Genomic DNA, 17,754 nt, shown 5'->3' with positions numbered 1-17,754 from the left:
CTGCAGTCCCCATCCGCCAGGAGGACACCCTCCCCCGTGGCCCCCCAGTGAAGGCTCAAGAGACCCTAACATCCCGAGTCAGGGAAGAAACCAGGCTGTTTCATTCCCTGGGGACGAGGGGGCTCCAACATCCCATCCCCACAGAAGCCTGGCGCTGCACTAGAGCACAGAACCAGGTGCCAGGAGACCTGGGGCGAGGTCACGGCTCGGGGGCCGTCTGCCCACGTGGCCCCCAGGGAGTCACGCCCCTTGCCCACCCTGCTGGTGGAGAGGCACGGCCATCGGGAGCCACCTCGCTCAGGGCTCCGCTAATGCATGTCTGCTCTAGATCTCCAGTCCCTGCTGCGCCCCGCTGGTTCCCTCAGCGATTCTTCACCCAGAAGTGAAACTTCTTGGGCTAATGAGGCCAGACAGCGGTACACATGGGCCTCCGTCTTTTGCCATAAATGAGGTTCTGTACATGTTCCAGAGAGAAGACACCACCCCGCTCTCAGGCACCGCCTTGTGCTCCTGCAGCCTCCCTGGGGCTCCCACCCAGTTGGACTGCTTCCCTGTGGAAATGCAAACCCCACTGGGCATGCAGGCCGATCCTGCACACTTGAAGAATATTTATAGTCGGCGTCTAGAGGCTCCTCATCTCCTATTCGGCTCCTTTGCAAATGAAGCACTTAAATCATTTTGCAGTAATGTTGTCTTTTTAATAAGGCTCGTCAAACTGCATTCTCGCTGATGAGGCACACCATGTTCCAGCCACGTTTCTGTGGCTGTTTCCCCGCCGAGACGAGGGGCGGGGTGCAGACGCTGAGAAGGGTGCTGGGGGGCTGCATGATGCACAGACCTGAAGGAGTGTCTGCTCCCCGACTGTCAACAGAAGCTCCCTTCCGAGAAAGGAGAACCGAGGAGAAGCAGACAGTTCAAGCCTATTCTGTAACTTGACGTTTCTCAAAGTGTGGTCCCTGAACAAGCAGGTTCAGCATCACTTGAGAACTTACTAGAACTACAAAAGCTCCAGGGCCATCCCAAGCCACCAACTCAGAATCTCGAAGGCTGGGATCCAACGATTCACACCCTAACCCATCCTCCTGGGGATTCTAACACACGTTCGAGGAGGAGAACCCCACAACCCTAACATAGCACGAACCTCTGCCCCAGGGTCACCTCGAGGCTTGCTGGAGAAGTGCGGAGGGACCCCGACACCCAAGATTCCCTCTCAGGCCCAACCTTGAGAGATGGAGCCAGTTAAGCTACAGAGGGAACAGCTCCTCTGGGTGATTCCGAGGGCTTCCCACGTGGCGCCAGTGGTAAAGAACCCGCCTGCCAATGCAGGAGACATAAGAGAGGCGGGCTCGATCCCTGCGTTGGGAAGATCCCCTGGAAGAGGAAATGGCAACCCACTCCCATATTCTTGCCTGGGAAACCCCATGGACAGAGGAGCCTGGCGGGCTGCAGCCCACAGGGTCACAAAGAGCTGGACACAACTGAGCAACGTAGCACACATGGGTGACTCTGATGCTCTTTCAAGTGCAAAAGCCAGCAATGTAAATCAACAGTAGCTCTGCAGGGTAGCAATTAGAGCCCTTTCTCCATCAGAATCCTACTGGGGCCCCACCATGCTACATTTCACCAAATCTGAGCTGCCATTGATTCTAAGACGCACAGTTTAGAACATGAGAGAGGAATGCACGGCCAGTTCCTAGTGTGAGAGGCTGCTGACTGGGTCCTGCGAAGTACAAAGGAAGAAAATAACTCATCTGACAATCGATAAAAACAGAATCAAAGCGCAAACAGCACATCTACTGTAACGGATGCAGGTGTGGGAGTTCTGGAGCCCTGGCCCACTTCCTTGCCCTCTGATGGGCCTGGAGAGATGCAGGGCTTCGGAAAACACTCCATAAATTACTCCATCAGCGCAGACAAGCCACAGAGTGGAAGGGATCCACACTAGTTACATAGTCAACCACAGTGAACAACTGACCAGACATCCACGGCTTATAAAGAACCGCTACCGGTCAACAAGAAAAGCCATAGGAAAGACTGGAAAGGCCACTTTGTCAGAGAAGATAACCCAATAGCCAAAAACATGTGAAAAGACACACATTGAAATCACACGGTGGTACAACTGCACACCAGCCACAGTCGCTAAATGAAAAAGGCAGACAATCCCCAGTGCTGGGAAGACGTGATGCAGACAGAGGCTCACCCGCAGCTGTTGGGGAACAAATGGACGCCAACAAGGCAGTGGGCTATCTGCAGCATCTAAGAAAACTGCACACAGAAATAACTTAAAACCCAGTGGTCCCATGCCTTGGTGTGTGCTAACAGCCATGTGCGATCTGTGTACCAAAAGACACACATCAGGAGGTCCAGAGCAAGCTGGTTCTTTACAGTTGAAAAATAGCAACAGTCGAATACTCGTTTAGAGGCAGAGGTAAGGACGAGGGTCTGCGCGTAATTGACCAGTCTACAGCAGAGGGGTCCGTGAACCACAGTCGCCCACGTCACCAGCGATGTCAAATGAAAGGAACCAGGGACAAAGGCAGGCACAGATTCAATGAATTTCAGTAAAGTTCAGAAACAAGGTAAAAACTATTCTTTAGTGTCAGGAGTCCGTTTGGTGGTTAACGGTGGAGGGCAGTGGCTGAAAGCGGCACAAGGTCGGGGAAACTGGGAGCAAACTGGGTCAACCAGCGCTCGGGGTGCTGGATGCATTGGTGCGTCCACTTTGTGAAAATTCATTAAGCTGCACACTTACAGCTTACACTTTTTTTGTATGTTGGACTGTTACATAGAGTTTAAAAGGCAGGAGGAAGAAGACGATGAAGAGGAGGCGTTGGGGAGGAAGAAAAAGAAATCCTAACACTTAGTCGTCTAAATGTGCTTCCAGGATGAAGCTCAGCTTTGCTTCCTGACTGAATTCTCTTTGTGGTAAGGGCATCACGCCCTTGACTTGTAGTTTAACGTGACACTACCAAAAGCATTTCTACAGACCCCTCCGGTATTTACCGTGTGACTATAGGTGAGTGCCCTTCAGGGACCTTTTAATGAGGCTTCATGGGAGAAGTTTCTCTAATTTCTCAATTATCTCCACATCCTGAAAAGTTACTCTTTGCTCAAGCAGCAGGGGTGTGTGTGGGTGTGTGTGCCTATAACCCAGACCCAACATGTTTATGGAATATCCTGTTTTTCTTTTTGCTTTGGTTGCTAGGAAGCACTGTGTCAAAATTTCAACCCATTTTTAACAGTTCCACACACCCATTGGGTGTCTGTTCTGCACTGGGGGCGGGGCTGATGTGATGAGGCCTCCCGGGGCAGTCTAGCTGGGACACAGGAGGTGACCAGGAGGCGCTGGTCAATGCTGTGACACAGGGCCACTAGCAGCCTATAGTGGGGCCTAATGGACCCATGGGCTTCCCAGGTGCTCACTGCTAAGGAATCCACCTGCCAAGTGGAGACACAGGTTCAATCCCCAGGTCGGGAAGATCCCCTGGAGAAGGAAATGGCAACCCATGCCAATGTTCTTGCCTGGGAAATTCCATGGACAGAGGAGCCTGGCAGGCTACTGTCCATGGGGTCGCAAAGAGTTGGACTTGACTTAGTGATGAAACAACCCACCCTTAGAGCGTCAAGGAAGGCTTCCTGGAGGAAGCATCATTTGAACTAAGTATGAGGGGACGACCAGACATTTACCAGGTGAGGAGGGTGGAGGGGGAGGTTCGAGGCAGAAGGAACAGCACAGACAAAGGCATGATTTGAGAGTGAGTCTAAGGCCAATGGGAAAGGTCTATATTCTCTTTCCTTCATTTTGTGTATTCTTTGATTCTTGGTTCCCTTTGCTGATTTTCTTAGCTTTAAATTTTTATCTTATTTTTTCAAGACTTCATGCAGCTTTCTGCAACCATGTGTGATACAAAGACAAAAGAGCCCAAGCAGAATACTCTGCGGGTGTTGACACAAGCATTCGTAGTTTGGGCCTCAGGAGCCTGGCTCCCTCCCCTACCTCCAGTGTCCCATGAGCTGGAGCTCCAGATGCTAGAAATGCTCACCTCCTCCTTCTCTCCAAGTCTCCCCCAGCCGCTGACACATCGCAAACCCCCAAGTCCGACCTGACAGCTCGTGATGGATTACTGCATAAAATGTCAGCTCGAAGGGAAGGAATTTCCGCCGGGAAGCCACCGACATTCCCCACCAGCCCACAGCTCTCCGACAGCTTCTGTTCTACTCACGGTACTTCCAGAAAGAGGGGTCAGGTGCTGGCTCTCTGGAGCCTCAGTGGAGAATGTGAGGCATTCAGGTGTCATTCCCTCTCCTCACAGTCTCGTCCACGAGAGGCCAGATTCTCCCCCTGGTGTGCCGGAGACCCTCCTTTCCAGGAGCCCCTGCCCCTCACCTGACCATGAGGGTGGACCGCCAGGGAATTCCCCATCTTGATTTCTGAGGTTTTCAGGGCTCCCTTAAATCGTGCCCCCTAGTTGAGTGCTTGGCTCACCCTAGTCCCAGCTGCCTGTCTCCAGGAAGCCCTGGTACGTCACAGCGTTCTGCTGAAGTTCAGGTGGAGCCCATTCAGTCCCTTCTTCATTCCCTTGTTCATCAGATGTATCTGAGTACCTTCCATGTGATAAGACTTTCAACCAGACCCCTTGGATACAGCCAGGGACAAGGAAAAGTCCCTGTCCTTACAAAGTCTCCAGGCCAACAGAGGGAGACAGACCCCAAGTAGATAAGCGTGCAAACTAGCTTTCAGATGGTGGAGTGCCGCAGGTATTAAACAGAGGGAGGTGACGGGGAGGGACGTCAGGTGGGGGGTGATATTACGTAAGTGGTCAGGGAGGACGTCTGTGGACTGAAAAGTCTGAAGCTAGATCTGAACCGTGTGATGCACCCCTCTCTGTGCAAATCTGGAGGAAAGGCAGAGGCAGCCAGTGCAAAGTCCTGAGGCAGCGCGAGAGACTGTCTCAGTCCAGAGCAAAACCAGAGCTTCCTGTGCTTGCACGGCTGCGGTGGTGTCATGCTGACAATAGTGCTTGGTTTGGTTGATGGCTAGCAGGGATTATAATTAGGTTCACCAGCAAAAGACAACAGTACTCAATTCTTTTTCTTCAGCACTTTGTTTTTTAAGGGCAGTCCATATTGGTTCTTATATCTCTGGCTGAAAGGCCTTTTCTTCTATAAAGAGCCAGAGAGTAAATATTTTTAATCTTTGCAGGTCACACAGTCTCTGTCACAAACTGCTCAAATCTGCCTTCGTAGCATGAAAGCAGCCAGAGATTGTACAGAAGTGAATGGGTGTGGCTCTGCCAATAAAACTTTATAAAGAACCGGTGGTGTGAAATGGGTTTGCCCTGTGGGCCATAGTTTGCCCATCTCTTTATTCATCTTCACTGTATTTCACTAACAAGATGTGTTCATCCATTCTGTCAACAGACTCCCTTTCTGGTGCTTACGTTCTCCAACATGAGACGCGCTGCTGCTGTGAGCGCCTCGTCGTTTCATTTCTGTAGGAGAGGTTCTCCAGTATGTGAACCTGGAAGTGGGACTGCTGGGCCACAGGGTACAGGCAGCTTCAACTCTCAGAGATGATGCTAGACCGTTCAAGAGCCATGAGATCAATTTACACCCACACCAGCAGCCTGAGTTCCTGCTGCTGCGCACTCCTGTCGCCAGCGCTTGGCGACATCAGACTTTAGGATTTTGCCCACTTCAAGCATTAAGTGATACCTGTTGTGCTGTTAATGTACATTTTCCGATGGCTAGTTACTAGAGCATCTTTTCATGAGTTTATTGGCCATTTGCATTCCTGATCATTTAAACTCCTGAAATGAGTTCCCCTGCTGAGAACTGCCAATTTCTAATTTTTGTCCCCTCCCCCCTTTTTTACTGGAGTGTTTACCTTTCCCAATTGATTTGAGGAAGTTCTTTACATATTCTGGTTACTCTCTGTCAGTTGCATGTGTTGCAAATTTCATCTTCAAGTACGTGGTGTGTCTTTATTTTATGCTCTGACAATCAGAAGTTGATCACCTTATTGGGGTCACAGTGATCGTTCTCCCCTGCGAGCTGTGCTTTTGTGACTGATTTAAGCAATTCTTCCCTTGGGAGCCACATGACATGGCTTTGAGACCCATCTCTACACTTGCTGGTTGTGGGGATGGGGGAAGGCACTTAATACCCCAGTGCCCGCGTTTCCGCCTCTGTAAAAGTGGGGAGCGGAGTGGCATGAACCTCACAGGGTTACTCTGAGGAGTCTCGAAGGCACTGAGCACCATGCTGGGCTCACTGTCACCTTCCCCATCAACAGACCTCCCCCCGAGCAGGACAGAAGGGGGTACCTTGCTCTCCAGCAGGTCTGCGTTCTGCCGGAGTTCATTCCGAGACTTCTCTGACTTCTCTAGCTTCTGCCTCAGTGCTGTGAGCTCCGCCTACAAAAGCAAACACAGTAACAGAAGCCATTCTGGACCGGAGGTGTAGGTTCCACATGTGTTAAGAGTGGCCAGCAAATGCAGTGGGTGATTCAGCCAGCCGATCTGTGATGACGGCCATTTCTGAATATGATCATCTCTGCTCAGGCAAGCCCAGTCCATACAAGCCTGGACCAGCGTCTGGAACAAGCCCACTGTTTATTGAGACGGGGCATACCCGAGTGAGACAGGGCCCTCCTGAGTGACAGGGGGCACCCAGCTCTTCATCTTCCCCAGTTGCCACTTCTGGCCAGGGGGTCGTCATGAGGTTTACAACACTACTGTCAGGAGCAATTGAAATGCTCACCCACTGCAGGCCAGTGGAGTGAACCATGAAACGCACACCCCAAGGAGGACCACATGGCCATGAGAAGGGAACGAGAAAGATTTCTATAAAAGTGGGACCCACGTGACAGTACATAAATGCAGCAAATTAATATGTTGTATGCCTTAACTTTACAATGCCGTAGGTCAAACATATTTCAACTAAAAATTTTAAAGACAATCCAAAAATATGGATGTGGCACGGTTCTTAAAATCTATTTTGAAGTGAAAAATGCAAGTTGCAGAAGAATCTATAGTATGCCACCTTTTGTGTAAGAAAGAAACCACTAGTTCTGTGTGTGTGTGTGTGTGTGTGTGTGTGTGTGTGTGGGTGGGTGGGTGAACGCACACATGTGCCCCCGCGTGTGTACATGTATACCTTGCTTCATTGTGCTGGGCTCTGCAGATACTGCATTTTTTACAAATTGAAGGTTGGTGGCAACCCTGCGGTGAGCAAGTCTATTTTCCAAAAGCATTGTCTTTTAATTAAGGTATGCAGATTTTGGGGGACCAAATGCTATTACACACTTAACAGACTATAGTACAGTGTCAATGTAACTTGTATAGGTCCTGGGAAGTCACCCAATTCATGTGACTCACTGTGATATCCGATTTATCTTGGCAGCCTCGAACTGAAGCTGCACTATCTCCAAGATATGCCTACATTTGCTCATTTTGGCCAAAAGTAACAACAGGCAGGATAAATCAGAAACCAATCAGAACAGTTTCCCTGGTGGCTGAGTGGTAAAGAATCTGCCTGCCAAGGCAGGAAACCCGAGTTCAATCCCCATGTTGGAAAGAACCCCTGGAGAAGGAAATAGCAACCCACTCCAGTATTCTTGCCTGGAAAATCCCATGGACAGCAGAGCCTGGTGGGCTGCAGTCCATGGCATCACAAAGAGTCAGACACGACTGAGCAAGTAAACAACAATCAGAACAGTTACCTGCATCAAGTGGGTGCTAACGGGGTTGAAGGGAGGGTAGGGAGTGTCCTCTGAGATACAAAGATAAACGGCTCACGAACTCGCCCGCAGACCTCTCTGGGAGGAGTGGAAGCACACGCTCCCACACCCGAGGTGGAGTGCCTGCCTCTGACTGGCACCCACTCACCTGCCGAGGAGCTGGGCACCAGGTGGAGGAAGGCCGTGCCAGCTGGGGCAGAGGGATGTCTGTAAAGGGGCAGCGAGGGCTCGTGGTGGAGCAATCCTGGATGAGGGATATCCTGGGCTGGGGGCACTGGGTCTGGATGCGAGCACCAGGGAGCGGCTGGAGGGGGCCGGGGGGAGTGGGGATCGCCCTGCCCACCGTGTGGACCCACCTCCTTAGCACGGAGCTGCTCCTCTCCGACGGTGGCGCTCAGCAGGGGCCGAAGGGAGCCCAGCAGCCGCCACCACCGCCAATCCCTGACCGCCAGGAACACAGCCACATTCTTCTGGATGCACCGGGCGGCCAGCCGGTGAATCTGCAGGGGATGAGAGTGCAGACTGAGGGCCCTTCCCAGCTCAGCTGAAGGAGGCAGAGGGCGAGGGGCAAGGGGGGTGGAGGATGTCGGTTTATCCTTAGTGGAAGGGATAGGGAACTTTAAAAAAAAAAAGGCTTCCTTTAATGGAGTCAGGCTGTCAGCATCAGGCCACAATCTAGTCTGGAATAACTAATAATAACAATAGGATAAGGAGTAGAAATACTATACAATGGGGTCACCTCTCACATGAGGATTAGGCTCAAAAGTCACCGTGCAAGACAAGACTCTCCTGGAAAATTCCTGAAACCTGCTCACAAGAAGCAGTGGCCCTGATGATGCTGCCGGTTGATATTTAAGGAAGAGATACTATTTTCAGTGCATTTAAACACAAGTCCATGCTTCTCACTGTTGAATGTGCATCAAATCTCCAGGAGGGCTTATAAAAACATTGATGCCTGGGTTCCAGCCCAGAGTGTCTGATTCAGTGAGCCTGGGGCAGGGCCCGGGAATCTGCATCGTGTACAAACTCCTAGCTGATGTGGATGCAGCTGGTCTGGGGACCACACTTTGAGAACAGCTGACCTAGGTCGTTCTAATCAGAGGTGGGAATCAAGCTGAGTAAGAAGCCACCATCACAACAGCCAAGGCTTGCTCAGCTGGCACAGTGCCTCCTACAGGCCAGACACAACCTGGAGCATCTTACAGAAGCTCAGTCCTCACTACCGCACTACAAAGGTAGGTGTTTTTATCATCCCCATTTTACAGATGGGAAAACCGAGGCACAGAGCGGTACAGTCACTCGTCCAGTGTCACACAGCTTCTCAGAGGTTGAGTCAGGATCTGAACCCCTGCAGTGTCGCTGCAGACAGAGCCCAGGCTCTTAATTAACCTGTTTCAAATTGTTCCACGGCATAAACAACCTGAGTACAACGGGCCAGTGAAACAGCTCACAGTATTTTCATTATTAATCTTCTTGCCTTTTTCTGTTCTCACCAGGTACGTATTTGTGAGTTTACATGTTCACAGAAGCTGGGGCACGTGCTCTAAGACTCTGTGCTGGTGGCAGTAATTAAGACCACCACTAGGGCAGTGGCAGCTGGTATTATTACTGAGCAGTTACCACGTGGCAGCCCTGCACTACGTGCATGCTATCTCATGTCGCCTCCACTCAGCGACTGCGTGGTAGAGGTGAGATTCAAACATGGTTCCTATTCGCCTCCAGAGCCGTGCTGTGTTCTCCATCATGCAGGCTGCAGAGAGGAGACTCAGTCTCTGGAGAGGTCTGAGGATGGTAGCCTAGAGTGGTTCAGGACTGCAGACTCCGACCCTGACCTCTGGTCCTAAAGGCCTCCATGGATAGGTCCTGCCCATGCCCTGTCTGACCCACGGCAGCCAAGTTCTTCAGAGATGGGACAGCCTGAAATCATTTCCAACCCAGGAGGGCTTGGACAACCTTTGGACATCCTGATCAAGGTTCTCACCAGTGGTGATTTGATGTCAGTTCAGTTCAGTTGCTCAGTCGTGCCTTTGCAACCCCACGGACTGCAATACACCAGGCCTCCCTGTCCATCACCAACTCCCAGAGTTTACTCAAACTCATGTCAACATGCTAGAAACAGCTGCATCATCTTACAAAGTGTCTGTTTAAGTCTAGGACAGAGTGTGGGCACCAGCATGGGAGGCGGGCAGACCTCCTTGCCCACCCCAGACTCACTGGACCATGATCCGCATGCCAACAACATCCCACTGGAGATTCATGCCCAAGAGCAAGTGTGAGAAGCAGGGATGACAGCCCCTGGACCACCGTGGGGACGCTCTTCCAGATCCCACGCCCCTGCTGGGTTCACGTGACACTCAGCGCCCCCACCTTCAGCTTCTTGAGTCCCTGGCGAGAGAGAAAGCCCCTGCAGGCCGCCTGGAACAGGACGATGCTCTGAGACACCAGCTTTTCCCGCTGCCTCTCCAGCCTGGACACCACACCCGCCTTGAGGAAGACCTGGAGAGAGAGAAGGCGGCAGGTGACTTTCTGCAAATGCAACAGACTGTCTCACATGGGAGGGCTGCAGCTCAGCCCCACTTCTGCATCCACCCAGGATGTTCGTGAGCAGCTGCCCTGGACCGGGGTTCTAAATGGTCAAAGCACTTTGTCTCCTGAGGCCTCCTCTTTCCCTCAGCAAACGTGCCTGAGTTCCCCTGGAGACTGCCGACACACCAGTCCCAATTCAGCAGGTCTGGTGTGGGGCCCTCGGTCCTGCTTCAGAAAGAGGGGCAGAGAATGCGGGGAAGTGGGGGCAGCCCTTCTCGGTCAGAAGAGGATGGGGCTAGGCTGGAGCTGCCCGCAGGAGGAGCGCAAGCATCGAGCGGAAGACAGCTGGAGGTTCACAGTTCGGGGCCTCAGCTCGTCAATAACGAATGGGGGCTCCCGCGGCAAAGTGATCAATGCGTTCTCAGCTCCCACAGGGCTGCCCCTGAGAGCCTGCGGGGAACAGTGGAGGGTTTTCAGAGTGAACCTGAAGCTCTGGGGCCAGGCCAGCCTTGGCCAAGGCGCTGGGGTCACTGCGGTTGGTGTCGCCTCCCCAGAGGCAAAGGAGAGACACTTCCATGCTGTTCATTTTCTGAGCACAGTCTCATGCGTTACTTTGCCAGATGCGGTTTGTAGCCCCGAAGGTGGCCAGCCGCTGGAGAGTGACATCTTAATCACTGATACTGTCAGGTAATCTCGGGCATTATCCATTAACGGCTAACATGGATGGAGCCCTCCTGTGTTCTGGATCTGAACCAGATGTTTGATATGCAGGCAAAACACTTGACATGGAGAATCTTAGATGGTAGTTACCACAAACCCCCCATTTAAAACATCTTTTTTGGCTGCACCGTGTGGCATGTGGGATCTTAATTCCCCAACCAGGGATCAACCCCAGCCCCCTGCGCTGGCAGCAAGAAGTCTGACCCACTGGACCACCAGCAGTGTCTAATCCCCACGTTTGATGGAGGGAGAACCTAGGGCTAAAAAAGGCATGTTTTTGCCCAGAGCCTCCACTGCCAAATGGTAACACCAGGATTTACTTCCCTCTCTGACTCCAGAGGAGACCACGGTTGTCACTGAATGTAATTAACATTTGCATGGCATCAGCATTTTGAGAAGCTCTTCTCCTATGTCCCATTTTAACTTGAGTTCACGTGGCTGGTGAACAGCAAAGCTGAGACTTGGTCCGGGAACCTCGAGTCCACCTCCTGCACCCATTCACATCGTCAGCATGAGGAGCTTTCATCTCCTGGTCACGCGGTACCCAAACATCAGGGGTTTGTGGCCAAACAGTAATCTGATTCCAGGTGGAACCAAGGGTCTCCGTCAAGTCTCCATCCCCTTAAACCTGTTTTCTGTAACCATGACCAACCACTTGGCCAGCCCCGAGGCAAACCTTTTCTCGGAGAGAAGGTGGAGATTAGTGCACCCCATCGCTGCTAATCAACTCTGTTCTGTAACCCTCATCGCTTTACACAACACTTCCTTTGAGCCGGGCTGCCAAGACAATCAGCCTCGTTGAAACAAAGACACGATTGACTCATTACCTATCAGATTGCCTCAATAATGACTGTATTAATTTCACAAGCTAGTGAGTCCCAAAAGCTGCTGTTAAAAAAAAAAATCAATGATCAAAGTGATGACAGCACTAGTCCGTATATTACAAAAGTCAGCAGGCGCTGCCAAAACTGTTATTGATTAAGTATGAAGCTTTCATTAAAAAGATAATTGGAAACGACCATACACAGAATGGGAATAAGTCATTGCCTCGGTAGAATCTTGATTTTTTTTTTCTTTTCTTTTCTCTTTTAAGAGCACATCGTCGTCCAGGAGGCCAACGGCATGTGGAATCCCACCTTTTTCATAAATGTCACGGCCCTCGGCACAGGCCTCAATAAGGCACTGGGGACTGAGAATGACAAAGGAAAATCTAAATTATTCACTTTTGTGGATCCATCTGCTTATCGGACCCAAGCAGAGTGTAATGTGCCAACATCCCTGTCTGAATGGGATCTCTGGGAGCCACTGTTAGGCACACTGCTTTTGCTCTCAAGGTGCTGCAGGCCAAGGTTTCAACATCTAATGTGGCCATGGCTCTCCTGTCTAATACTGCGTAGAAATGAGCTATTCTCTCTTAGTAATTTTCCAGATGAGAGGAGATCAATTCTTTAAACATTAAAATGTTACCCTGTTTGACAAGCATCCTGCCCCTGCTGGCAAATGCCTACCACAAACAATGCAGACCACCCCTGTCAAATGACAATGTACTGATCCCCACAGCTGACTTGGGAGGTAGAAAGTAGGGGGTCCATTTTAGAGATGGGGGAACTGAGGCTCAGAGAGACTAAGTCACTTACTCCACATTTGCACTCTGAGGCAGTGGTGGGGCCTGGGTGTGGACCAGATCAGTCTGTTCTTTCCTATTCACAGACTTCCCATCTATGAAGCGATGAATCTGACAAAGCATGGGACCTGCATCTGCCCTTAAAGATGGCAGTCTGTCACCACACCTGGCTTCCAAAAGGATACATGGACTTTGACATGCTCTGGATGGTTTCTTAGTGAATGCCAAGTATGACTCAATATTCATCCTGTTTTATCATAGGATGTTCTGGCTTGCAGACCTTTTGTCTCACCACCCCGAGACTGTGAATAGTGACTTTTTATTTGGCTCTTTTCTTCCTTACACTGCATTAGTTGCTGGGGTCACAGAAACTCATGAAATAACTAGGCACTTATCTAAACAGGGGTTCTCCAACCTAAGCATGTACTGGGATCCCCTAGAGAGCCTGTTACAACTCAGACTGTGGGGTTCCACCTCCAGGGTTTCAGAGTCAGTGGTCTGGCTGGGGTGGCGTCACCTGAGAACGTATGTTTGTAGAAAGCTCTTGGGCAGTGCTGAGGCAGCTGGTCCAGGGATCACACTTTGAGAACCGCTGCTAGTCTAAAAGGATGATGTTCTTGGAGCTGGAGAAGAATTCCTCTGATTAAAGAATTTGCTGTATATTTCCATTAATGAACAATAGAATCACAGCATATTGAAAAGAATGTGGGAGGACTTGCCTAGCAGTCCAGTGGTTAAAACTCCATGCTTCCAATGCAGGGGCCATGGGTTCAATCCCTGGCTGGGGAACTAAGATCTCAAGTGCTGTGGGTGTGACAAAGGAAAAAAAAGGAAAAGAACTTGGGCTTTGGACTGGTACACATTTCCATGGGAGCTGTTGTGCTCTGGATCCTGAGAGGAACTGGAAAAGGGGCTGACTTCCCAGGGGTACAGTTTCCTCATAGTGAAGAAGGGATATTATCATCATCTCAACAGAGCCTATGAGGGGAAAAGAGGAATAACATATGATGTTGCTTAGCACAGCACCAGCCTTATGGTGGGGCCCAGTAACCCATGGGTTTATCTCCTCCGCTGGAAACATCCACAGAATGTCCTATGGACCAATCAGGTTGGGACCACAGCAGACTAACAGCTTCCACCACAGGCTTTGGCAGGGCCAGGAAGCCTGTGGGGAGAGGCTGGTGGGTCTAGGGGGCAAGGACCAGGGTGAATGACTGTGAGCTCTCCGAGGAAAGAGGCGTGATGGGGCAGGGCACTTAACTCTGATAAGAGGCACTCAGGGCCAATAGTGGCCCAGGATGGGCTTCTGGAAACCAGGGTCCTGACCCAGAACTGTACACGGTACCTGAACATGGGGGGCAATTGACAAGGGTTTCCTGGATGACGTTAACCACTCAGAAGGTAACTAGGTGGGGAAATGGCCCCCTAGTCTCCTCCGTCTCCAGTTTGTATTCCTAAATGTTGTCCCCAGTCTCCTCCCACCAGCTGGCCCTTGGGTCTGCAAACTCTGTAGCTCACTCCCCACACTATGACCCACTCACTCTGGGAGGTGGTAATGGGTCTTCCACTGAATCAAGTGGGTGAAGGCCCCAGGGTCAAGTCATCTGGGGAGCCCTGAACACTGTATGTTCCCTCATGAAAGCTCAGAGGATGCCTTGAGCACATGAGGGCTCCATGAAATTCTTCTCTAAGCGTTTAAACTTTTTCTGAAGGGCTTCTGGCTCAACACCCATTTGGAGACATCTGTGTCCCTCAGCTCTGAAATTATACACCTTCTTCTCATGCCCTCTCCTCTCACTTACTGCTGCTAATCTCTAAGACTACCAGCTGTGTTACATGTGGTTGCAAAGAAAAAGTTACAAGGCTCCGAGTAAAGGTGGGCCTTTCTGAGGTTCAGAAAGTTCTACTAAGGTCCACATGTTAACTCTGCAGACTGACGAGGTCCCTGAGAGTGTCACCTCTAAAAAATGATATTCCTCAATGGTCTGTCCATCCACACTTACCACATTTTATCTTAACAGCCTTGCAATATAAGGAGGGCAGAGAGTCACTAGCCCTGTGTTCAGCTGAGGGAAAAGGAGACACGCAGAAGTAGCGGAAGCTGAGGACAAGAGTCAGGTCTCACGTGGGTCCCTGATATCATAGGTAGAACGGCAAACAAAGGCGCTCTACTCACCTGGCTGTGCCCCATGGCCACGGCCTTCTTTTCCAGGTCCAGTGTCTGCAGGAGCTGCGCCACGGCCTGGGAAGGAGAGGAGAGTTAGAGGGGAAGACAGGCTGCTGGCTGGAGACTCCCAGAGTGGATGGCCAGCTGGCTGGAGGGCTGATAGATACCCGGAGAGCGCAGATGTCTCCCATGTCTTTGAGCTACCAGAGTTCCACCTCCCCAGCAAAGTGCAGAGATGGGCATGGACTGGGTACTGACTCTGTGCTCTCCACCCTACTGAGACCTTCACAGACACCATCTCACTTCACCCTCTCGGCAACCCCAGGCGGTTCGTCACACTAGCACAGCCACTTCACAGAGGAGAGAACCACAGACGCAAAACTAAATGGAGGATGTGTCTGCTATGGAAAACAGTATGGTGAAACCTCAAAAAATAAAACATATAATTACCATATGATCTAGAAATTCCACTTCTGGATATATACCCAAAAGAACTGGAAGCAGGGACTTGAACAGATTCTTGTACACACTCAGTTCATACCAGCATCATTCATAGTAGCCAAAAGGTGGAAGTAACCTAAGTGTTACTAAACTCAGTGGTGACTGCGGCCATGAAATTAAGAGACACTTGGTTCTTGGAAGGAAAGCTATGATGAACCTAGACAGCATATTAAAAAGCAGAGACATCACTTTGCTGACAAAGGTCTGTCTAGTCAAAGCTATAATTTTTCCGTAGTCTTGTACAGATGTGACAGTTGGACAATAAAGAAGGCTGAACACCAGAGAACTGATGCTTTAGAACTGTGGTGCTGAAGAAGACTCTTGAGAGTCCATTGGCCTGCACAGAGATCAAACCAGTCAATCGTAAAGGAAATCAACTCTGAATATTCATTGGGAGGACTGATGCTGAAGCTCCAATACTTTGGCCACCTGATGCAAAGAGCCAATTCATGGAAAAGACCCTGATGCTGGGAAAGATTGAGGCAACAGGAAAAGCAGGCAACAGAGGATGAGATGGTTAGATGGCATCACCAACTCTATGGACATGAATTTGAGCAAACTCTGGGCGACAATGGAAGACAGAGGAGCCTGGCACGCCACAGTCCACGGGGTCTCAAAGACTCAGACATGATTTAGCGACTGAACAACAACAACCTAAGTGCCCACCAACAGACGGATGGATAAACAAAAATGTGGTGTATATACCCAATGGGATATTAATCATGTTTAAAGGGGAAGGAAATTCTCAAACAAGCTACAACGTGGATAAACCCTAAGGACATTATATTTAGTGAAATAAGCCAGTCACAAAAGGACAAATACCATATGATTCCACTTATATGACATACCTAGAGCAGTCAAATTCATAGAAAGTGTCCATAGAATGATGGCTGCCAGGGGCTGGGGTGACGGGGATGGGAAGTTAGTGTTCAATGGGTACAGAGCTTCAGTCTTGCAGAAAGAAAGAGTTCTAGAGAAGGATTGTGGTGATGGCCACACAGGAGTGTGAATACACTTAATATTGCTAAACTGCACATTTAAAAATCTCTAAAATGCTGAATTTTATGTTATGTATATTTTGCCATAAAAAAAAAAAATGAAATGAAGGGAATTCCCTGGGTGTCCAGTGGCAAAGACTCCACGATCCCAAAGCAGGGGGCCCGAGTTTGCTCCCTAACTAGATCCATCTGCCACAACTAAGAGTTTGAAACTAAGACCCAGAGCAGCCAAATAAATGAATATTACAAACAAAGACAAAAACAGAATGAAGGCGTTTCCCCAAGGTTATAAGTTACACGAACCAAATTCGAATCAGGGTCTGTCAGGCCACACTGCAACCTCTCTGTCTGCACTGCTGCCCAGGCCCAGGACAGGGGCAGAGGGCCCTAGGCCACTGGGAAATTCACTCCCGTGACAGCCACCCCAGCACCCTGTCCTCTTACCCACTGGCCAGGGACGGCCTGACTCTCCCGAATATTTGCTGAATCATGACATGGGCACTAACCCTGTGTTCCTGGCCTAGATGAGGGAGGGAGAGTCCATGTTTAATTCATCAGTTTCCTCTAGCGCATCTGGTATATAGCAGGAGCTCAATAAATACGATGCGATCCAGTGAGGGTGGAAGCAGGGCAGGTTGGAGTGGGGGAGTGTGGAGAAAGGCAACGCCCCCTTCAGGAGAAACAAATTCACCTGAGATCCCTAGACCCTGCCTTGGCCAGGCCACCAGCCATTTAATGGAATCTGGCTCAGACAGTAAAGAATGTGCCTGCAATGTGGGAGACCCCAGTTCCATCCCTGGGTCAGGAAGATCCCCTGGAGAAGGGAATAGCTACCCACTCCAGTATTCTTGCCTGGAGAATCCCTTGGACAGAGAAACCTGGCGGGCCCCAGTCCAAGGGGTCACAGAGAGTCAGACATGACTGAGTGACTAACACTTTCCCTTTCCTCTTGTCACAGAGGCTGCAGGCCCTGGAGCAATCCTGTCAAGAGATCTGTACCCTCGGACAAACGCAGGTCCAGCCTAGTCCCCTTGTGACTTCAATTCCCCTCCCGCTCCACCCCCATGCCAACCCTCTTGGACTTCCCATTCACTGAAAACCACCAAGTCTATCTACAGAATAAACTGTCAGAAAAGTCATTGTGACATTCCACGAAGAAAAAGGTATTCTGAGACAGAGTAATTTGGTAGATGAGTTTCAATTCCACGGATCATAGCATCACAGAAAACTTCCCAAGACACACACAAAAGAGAAAATGCTTATTAAAAGTCCAGACCAAGTCTGTAATCTGGGGGGAAGTTTCCTCCTCTGACCTCCGAGAACATTCCATAGTGCCCCCTCCAAAAACTCAGTGGTTTCACTTATTATTACATTTTAGCCAAAATTGCTCCCAGGGAGCTACAGGCAGCAAAATGCAAAAAACCAACATATCCAGAAAACGTTTTTTCCTCTCTGCACAAGAGGAAAACAAAATAAA

At 50.2% G+C, this 17,754-nt stretch overlaps 1 protein-coding gene across 1 annotated transcript in view; it reads right to left on the bottom strand.

The window, feature by feature from the left end:
- Positions 1–17,754, bottom strand: part of MYO18B (myosin XVIIIB) — a 210,624-nt gene that overhangs the window by 115,874 nt on the left and 76,996 nt on the right. Inside the window, exons 21-24 of the mRNA XM_070474664.1 lie at positions 14,788–14,853; positions 10,109–10,237; positions 8,098–8,241; positions 6,327–6,416 (exon numbers count right to left, since the gene is read on the bottom strand). Coding sequence (XP_070330765.1) covers positions 6,327–6,416; positions 8,098–8,241; positions 10,109–10,237; positions 14,788–14,853 — 429 coding nt within the window. The remainder of the gene's footprint in view (positions 1–6,326; positions 6,417–8,097; positions 8,242–10,108; positions 10,238–14,787; positions 14,854–17,754) is intronic.

This window comes from Odocoileus virginianus, chromosome 12 (assembly GCF_023699985.2).
Source record: "Odocoileus virginianus isolate 20LAN1187 ecotype Illinois chromosome 12, Ovbor_1.2, whole genome shotgun sequence".
Classification (NCBI taxonomy): Eukaryota; Metazoa; Chordata; class Mammalia; order Artiodactyla; family Cervidae; genus Odocoileus; species Odocoileus virginianus.
The sequence above is the reverse complement of the archived record's forward strand: the minus strand, read 5'-3'. Positions and strand labels throughout refer to the sequence as shown.